Raw genomic sequence first — 8,276 nt, 5'->3', positions numbered from 1 at the left:
ACACACACACACATACACACACACACACACACACACGCTCCAGGGCGGGAGAGGTCGGTGAAAGGAGGCGAGCTGCAGGCGGGCAGACTGGAGCCTTGCACCCCGGAAGCTGGTGGGAGAGAGAAAGATGGTGAGAGAGGAGGTGGCGGGGGAGGAGAGGCCGGGACTCAGCCTAGGGTGGGATGGTGATGGTATGCGGACGGGGAGGAGGACAGGCCGTGCTGGTTTCTGGCTGGAAATGACTGGAAGGTAGATCAGACCCTGCTGCCTACCCGCTACGTGCCCCCTTTCCTGGCCTCGGTCTCCTTGCCTGTCAAACTGGAAGGTTGGCTGCAAACACTGAGCCATAAGACTCAAAATTCCCCACCCTTCCATCTACTTAAGGTAGCCACTCTGGTGACAGGCCCCGCTCCTGGCTGGTCTCTCGCCCTCCCACTGGCCCCAGGTCCCCCTGGCCTCCTCTGCTCTCTCCCTGCCTCAGGAAAGGCTGGGATACAGCCTTCACAGGAGACTATCCCAATGTCAGCTGAACTGAAGGCACCCTCTGCTCACTACAAAAGTGGTAGTTGGGTCAGCCCAGAAAAGGGTGTGAGCAGGGTCAGCAGAGGCCCTTCAGGTGGAGGTCTGAGGCCTGCATGGAGGGAGACTACCCCTCTCTGGGCGAGGGGAGTGACGGGGCAGACCCAGCCTCGGCTCTTGACGTGTACTTGGCCTATCCCTGTCCCTTTCCAAAGTGGAGCTGCTGGGTCTGGAGGGGACCGTGTGCCCGCCTCCCCACCCCTCCTGCCCCGTGACATGTCCTACGGAAGAAGCAGGTGTGCTAGAAGCGCAGAGAAGGTGGGGATCTCCCTTAGGGGTGGGCAGCAGAAGCCTCGGCAGGAGGCGTGGCCTGGAAAACCCAGGAGTCAAAGACCAGGGGTTCCACCAGCTCTTTGGGTTCCTGGGAACCTCCCCAAGAGCAGAACTGGAGCACAGTGAGAGGAGGGCAACCCCCAGGCCAAAGGAACATTCCAGAAAGGAGTCATGTCTGAGCCCTCAGGAAGGCATCAACAGCAAGGGGCTTGGGGGGCATGTCAGGGGTGGGCATGGCATGTGCTTAGGCCATGCCACTGCTCAAGGCCAAGGTGAGGGCCCTGCTGGGGGTGGGGGACACCGTCAGGAGGCACAGCCCCTGAGGACAGAGGAAACATGTTCTCGGGGGACCTGCTACTCCCTCCAGCCAGCCCCAGCATTTGACCTCAACCTTGGTTCTCAGCCTCAGACTGGCGAACAAAGGAGAAAAAGAGGAAGTGGAGCTGAGATGTCTCCCCAGGCTAGGAGGAGACAGCGCCCCGGGCCTGAGGGTGGGCAGGGGCCCCTTGGGCCTCCCTGGTGCGGACAGTCTCTGCCAGAGCGTGCCTTGGGAATGTCTCACAGGGGATTCTGTACTCAGGGTCCAAGGCCCAAGCCCTGAGCCAGCTCAGGGTACAGCAGGAGCCGGGAGTGGGAGAAGCAAGGGAGGCCACTGGAAGGCAACCCGAGTGGTGGTGGGGGGCTCCCCGGGGAGGTTCCCTCCCCAGAAGACCCTATTCCCTACTCTGCCGGAGACACGCTCTGGTCCCCTGCCCTAGCGTAACAGAGCAATGGAGCAGCTGGAAGGCTTTTTTCCTCTGTCCCCTCCAGATCTCCAAAATTGAGGCCCATCCCACCCAGGGTCATCACTGCCCGGCTGGCCTCCTCCGCTGTGTTCCAAGGAGCCCACGGTCCCTAGGGTTGCGTGTGGTAGTACCAGAAAAGAGGCTCTTTCATTAAAGAAGTTTACAAAACACTGATTTCTTTACTGCAGGGGCTTCTCAGAGCCTTTAACGTACCCATGCATATCAGTGTTTCCCAAACTTAGTTGGTCACGGACCCCTGGATCCATGGGATCACTATCAGTCTTTTACAGGGGCACAAGTGCTCTGAGGAACACAGTTTGAGAAACACTATTAACAGTTTGAAAAACAGCTATTAAAGGATGCAGCTTCTCAGAATCCTTGATAACATGATCCTTTGGGAGGAGGTCCCAAGCCCATGGGGCAATTGTGCAGCAGGTAAACCCTGCTTCCTGCTGCCCCACTGGCTGTGTGTGTGTGTGTGTGTGTGTGTGTGTGTTAGTTGCTCAGTCCTGTCCGACTCTTTGTGACCCCATGTAGCCTGCCAGATTCCTCTGTCCACGGAAATCTCCAGGCAAGAACACTGGAATGGGTTGCTACTCCCTGCTCCAGGGGATCTTCCCAACCCAGGGATCGAACCCAGATCTCCCACATTGCAGGCAGATTCTTTACCGTCGGAGCCACCAGGGAAGCCCGCTGGCTTGGGCCCAGGCAAAAGCCAAAGGCTAGGGACCTGGGGGCATGCAGCCATGAAAGGTGGCTTCCTTCGCCTGGGGTTGAGGGTCTGATACCTGTGGACCCTGTCCCAGCAGACAGAGCCTGCTGCCCACTCTCCCTGCTATTGGAATCCCATCTCCTCTCACAGCCCTTTCTAGGACTGTCTGGGACACACACACCCTTATCCAGGAAGGTGATGGTCACCTGGCAGAGACAGGCCCCCTGGCCCAGACCGTGGCTACAGAGGCTACTGGAGTCAGGCCCAGAGGCTGCGCAGGATCTGGGTTGGCCCCTGCTCCCCCACGTGGTCCCTCCCCTCCTTCTGAAAGCCTGGGGCCTGGGCTCTTGCAACAGCCCCTGAGACCTGCCAGCTCTCAGCTTTGAAGACTGGAGAATGTGCAACCAAACCCAGCTTCAAAGGCTCCCGGCAGCCTCCTCCCGAGCCTCCTCCCCACCCCCAACCTCGGCCTGGCCCACCCCTCCACTTACCCGCTCCCCCACAGACACACACCCACAGCTTCTGTGAAGGCCCCAAACAGGGTCAGAGCAAGAGATGAAAAAAGAGGGGGGGTGCCCGAGGAAGGGCAGGGAAGGAGCCCTCAGGAGCAGGGCAGAGGGTGAGCGAAGGAGGGTAGGAGGAAGAGAGGAAGACGGACCAGGGGAAGGGCAGGAGGGGAGGCGTGGGCAGGAGCAGTGGGGCCTGGAGTCGGGCGTGGGGGGCTGGGGAAGGCCCCGCTTCCAGGCAGAGCCCTTGGCTGGCAGGCTCGGCCCTGGTAGGCTAAGATGGAAGGGTGCCCAGCCGCCTCTTAGCAAAGGCCGGGGCTAGGCAGAGAGGAAGGGGACGATCCATTGGGCCACAGGGCAGAAAGCCCTCTAGGAAGAGGCCTCTCCCCTCACCCAGTTCCTAGAGTCCCCAGTGGCGGGGTTGGGAGCTTATCCCAGTGTCTCCCAGTGACTCTCAAGAGTGGTCTGCAGGGCAAGGCAGACCTGCCCACTTGAAGAAGGATCACAGAGCCAAATGGGGAAACCGGTGGAGTCAGGGCAGCAAGACTTGCAGTGGGGACCAGGTGTGACCAGGGAGACCTCCCCCAACGCTCTGCTTCCAAGAGCCACCCAGCACTGGGTTCTGTCGGGGTGCCCAGGGTTCTTGTCTGTTCTCCTTCCAGGTGACCCTCAGAACATGGGTGGGGTCTGAGCCCCCTCCACCGCACCCCCAGAAAGGGGCTCCCCAGCTGGGGGAGGAGCTTGGAGGTGCAGGGGAGCCAGGCAGGGCTGGGGGACCACGTGTGTGATGTACAGGTTGATGGAGCACCCAGGACCCGGGTTGAGGGAGGAGGCAGACCATGGGGGGAATGAAGGCAGCCAGAGATAGGGCTGGGGGCCCTGGAGCCTTGAGAGGGTTCTGGGAGGCACGGGCAGAGTAGGTGGGGCCCTGGAGTCACTCTGAGGTGCTGGGAGGGCGTATATGGGCGTGCTGGCGGAGAGAGCACAGCACCCAGGTGTAAAGGAGAAACTGTGACCACACCCGGGGGCTCCTCCCACCTGGACTGCCTGCGTGCCCCTCCCCAGACTCGAAGCCTGGCACCTACTTGATGGCCTTCTTCTCACTGCGCCCACGCCCTGAGTCTGGCGTGCCCACCGTCTCCAAGGAGTTCTTGTAGCGTTTGCCCTGTGGAGACAGCACCAGGGTCAGTCCTGGGAGACAGGGCCTGGACTCTCCCTGCCTCCCCAGAGCAAGGCCCCAGCGGGGAGGGGAGTGGATGGGAACCCAGCCTCAGCGGCAAGGGCCAGAGCCAATGTCTGAGGGTGCCACCAGCCAGGAGTGCCGGCCCCCACCCATCCCTGCTCCCCGGTTGGCAGTTCCTAGGCTCCATGCCCCGCCCCGTTGACCTGCACCACATCCCTGACCCCTGGGGACAAGGCCCCTCCCGCCTGCCTGTCTCCTGGGGCTCTGGCTCGGCTCCCAGAAACATATCTCCCTCTGCCATGGACAGACGGCCCTCAGGTGCCTGGCCACGTCACACGGGCCACGTCACTGCCCCCAGATGGTGGGGGTGGCATCCTGCAGGGCAAGGTTGGCAGTGGCCAGTGACGTGAGCAGCGGGGGCGGGGAGAAGGCCTGTGCCTAGTCCTGCCGGGGCCATGTCCCTTACTGTCTGGGGGCTCCTTGAGGCACTTCTGCTCTGGGCCTGTGAGGCAGGGCAGGGCTTGAGGACCCACCACTATAGGAAGGAAGCAGGGCTGCCCACGAACTCTGGGGCTGGGGGCAGCCAGGCTCAGCCCCCTAGATGTCCTCAACTAGCATGCGTGGAGGGACAGGCCGGGCAGAATGATGGGCATGGGGTGGGCACGCCAGGTCCCCTGGCTGGAGCAAGGGCCACGGCTACAGCGGTGACTGGGCCTGCTGCTGGGAAGGTGAGCACCATTCACCTTCTCGGTTTGGGTTTCTAAATTTAGCTCCTGCAGAGCCTGGCACCATTAACATTCCTGGCGGCCACCGAGCGTCCTCACGCGCACCCAGGGGCCACGGGCCTGGGCGGGGAAGGGGGAGTGCAGGGGCTGGGGCTGTCACCCACTGGGCACTGGCCTGCCCCTGCCCAGCAGAGTAGGGACGGGGACACACACACACATACACATGCACACACGCACGTGTGCACACACACACACACACAAACAGGCATACATTTCCCCAACATCCCGTCATGTGCGCCAAGACCGTAGCCACAACAGTCAATTATTCCATTCTCCCTAAAGCAAAATAAAAGCCGCACAGCCGTGTTCCCCGACGCTCCTGCCAGCTGCAGCCCCTTCCTGGGACTGGAGCTGCCTGTTTAGGGACAACAACAGTGGAGCTTGCAGGAAGAGGAGTGGGGAGTGGGGGGAAGGCCCTCATGCCACCCCCCAGCACCCCTGTGCCTTGGGGGCACCAGAGTCCTGTCCCAGCAGTGCCCCACACTCCCCCTGTCACCCTGCTCACGTCCCTTGCCCTCTCTAGCCTCCCTTCCTCCTTTCTGAAATGGTGTGGCATCCCTGGATGAGCCCTCGTCCCTCACCCTTCAAGGTTCTTATCACGGCTTTAATATTTCTCTTTCCCTACTTCAGCTCCCACCCCTGGGAATGTAGCCCTCAATGGCAGGGACTGTATGGGCTCTGGTATTTGGTGTGGTGCCCCACCCACTCTGGCATCCCTGCCTCAGGCTGATGTTCTGAGCCAGAACCCAAAGAGTGGAAAAAAAAAAAAAACCACCAGAGCTGCTGGATGCCTTGGGTCCACAAAAGCTGCCCTCTCTCAGCTTAGCTCTGGTCCTTCCCATCATCACCCAGAAGTTCAAGCCCCAAACAATTCCTAGTTCCACCTGGGAAGGTGGGGAGCCTGGAGCACCTCTGTGGTGGCCCAGGGCCCTTCATGGGCAGGACCCTCAGTCTGGAGCCCTGGCCCCGTGGTTTTCCAGCTGTTCAGGCAGCCTGGGGCAGGGAGCATCTGCTGGCAGTCCCTACCTTACCCCTCATCCCTTCTCCTTTTTCTTCTTGGTCTTCAGGGAACTTGCTCTGGCCAGCACCCTCTTCCAAGACTGGTCCGTGGCCCCTGCCCCAAGCCCAGGCACTTGGCTCACCCAGGGTGTTCTGGAAGCTTCTGCCTGCCCCTCTTCTTGCCACAGCTCAGGGAAGCTTCCCCTTCAGCTGCAACGATCCTTTTGCAGAGGAGCTGGGGCATATGGGGGATAGGAACCAAGGCAGGACTTGCTTTAGGGGTCAGGGGGAAGTAAATGGGGCAAAGAGAGGAACCCCAGCTGGGGTCCTGGAGACACTGCTGCTGACAAGTGCTCAGTCGTGGCCCATTCTTGCGATCCCATGGACTCCTGCTCACCAGGCTCCTCTATCCATGGGATTTCCCAGGCAAGAATACTAGAGTGGGTTGCCATTTCCTTCTCCAGGGCATCTTCCCGACCCAGGGATCAAACCTGGGTCTCTTGGCGTCTGCTGCATTGGCAGGTGGATTCTTTACCACTAACGCCATTTAAGAAGCCTCCCCACTGGAGAATTAGGTGGCTCTAAAGGAGCCTGATCCCCCCCAGCCTGCTTAGCAGGGAGGGGGTTGGCCAGGCTGATCCGGAAAAAGCCAGCTGGAGATTAAGGAAGTTATTAATGTTTGGAAATGGGATCTGGGCTGTCAAGTATCACGTCACTGCTGCTGAGGGGACAGGCAGGCAAGGAGAGCCCAGCAACTGTTGGGGGGTGCATTTGAAAGCCCCTTCCGGAGACAATCTGGACAAAAAGCTCCCTGGCTTCTGAGACCCAGGTGGAGGGGCAGCGGGGAAGGGGTGGCAGGACTGGGGGGTCCTGGCCAAAGTAATGTTCTAGCAGCAGCTCAGAGGATTAAGTCAAAGAGGGACACGTGCCGGTCTGGTCTGGAACCCGGAGGAAGCTCCTGGCTGGAGGCTGGGAGGAGGGGCTGGGCCAGGAAAGGTTCTGCAGCTCTCAGCTTCCCAAGGCACTTCCTGCAGTGACAGCCCCCCACCTGCTACAAAAGCTGTCATCTCTGAACTCCTGTCCCCAGGTGAGTGGTGAGGCCCTCAACAAACACAGAGATACGCATGCACACACAGACACACGCACGCATGCACACACACATACACACACACTGCAGCACTTACATGGGGATGTGATGAGATGATCCACATCCCACCGTGCAGGGCAGAACACACACACACACGCACACAACACTAATGTCCTCAAAACTGACACCCCCAGTACAAAACAGCCCCCACTCAAGGTCAGCAGCAGTGCCTGTTCGTACGACAGTCCCCTGCCTTCACATACAGACAGACGGGCAGCCTAAGGGCCCTGCAACAAGACGCACAGGGCTGCAGTGCAGGCTCAGCCCCTCCCAGGCCTCCGAGGACACTGGCACACACAGGCACGTGGCCAAGCCCCCTCCTCCACCTCCCCTGAAATTCTGAGACAGACACAGAGACAGGAAATCCAGGAACAATGCAGGGCAGCCAGCCTGGCACCTGCACACAAGGAGTGGGCCCAAGTCACACACACATACTCGCACGCTCTCGCGCGTGGGGCCGGGTTGGCCTTTTCCCTGGATCCTCCCCAGGGAACAGGCTGCCTGAAACTGCACATCCTGGGATGAAGAAGAACACCCCCAACCCCCAGGCTTGCCTTTCAGTGGAAATTCACACCGGGCGCTCTGTGTTTGCTGGGGCTTGGTCCCATATGTCTGTGTGCACACCCAGAGCCACACACCTAGGCACACACTGGTGGACAGACAGGGGTCTCACGGGCATTCGCACGCTCGTGACTACGCGCACACATGCCGCACTTCCCGCAGAAAGGACTGCAGGCACACAGTCCTGAAGGGAGCATGGTGGCCTCTTGGGTCTGGCCCCAGGGGTATCTGCCCCTTCTCCTCATTAGGACTGAGGCATGGAGCTCCCACCTACACGGTACCCATGGCCACAGCCCTCCCCTCCCCTCACCCCTCTGTGATTGGGCAGGGAGAAAAATGTGGCACCCTGACCTCACTCCCACCATCCTCGATCTGGGGCATGGAAGGTGTCTGCTAGTGACCCTTCTTCACCGAAGCCTCAGAAACGCCCCACACCTGGGACACCTCTGGGCCCACCTCCGGGGGTGCCCCCTGCAATCCTCAAAGACCCCGCAGCACTTCCAAACTGGGGCAGCAGAAGGGGGAATGGGGCGGCGGCCTCAAGGGCAGCCACCCTTGGGGAGCTGCGGGGGTGCAGGAGGGTGATTCAAGCCGACTCCCCATCCCGGCGCCCTCCGGTGATGAATGTCCCTCCTGACGGTCTCGTTACTTATTGATGGCCTAATCCTGCTCGTTAATTTCCCAGCCCTCGTTAAAAATGAAAAGAAGCCGTTTGTGCCTGTACAAACCCCCGAGAACCAGGATGG

The 8,276-nt window shown here is 60.5% G+C and overlaps 1 protein-coding gene across 1 annotated transcript in view; it reads right to left on the bottom strand.

The window, feature by feature from the left end:
- Positions 1 to 8,276, bottom strand: part of SYT7 (synaptotagmin VII) — a 38,868-nt gene that overhangs the window by 29,975 nt on the left and 617 nt on the right. The window contains exon 2 of the mRNA XM_010854063.1: positions 3,941 to 4,020. Coding sequence (XP_010852365.1) covers positions 3,941 to 4,020 — 80 coding nt within the window. The remainder of the gene's footprint in view (positions 1 to 3,940; positions 4,021 to 8,276) is intronic.

This window comes from Bison bison, unplaced genomic scaffold, assembly GCF_000754665.1.
Source record: "Bison bison bison isolate TAMUID 2011002044 unplaced genomic scaffold, Bison_UMD1.0 scf7180017864334, whole genome shotgun sequence".
NCBI lineage: Eukaryota > Metazoa > Chordata > Mammalia > Artiodactyla > Bovidae > Bison > Bison bison.
The sequence above is the reverse complement of the archived record's forward strand: the minus strand, read 5'-3'. Positions and strand labels throughout refer to the sequence as shown.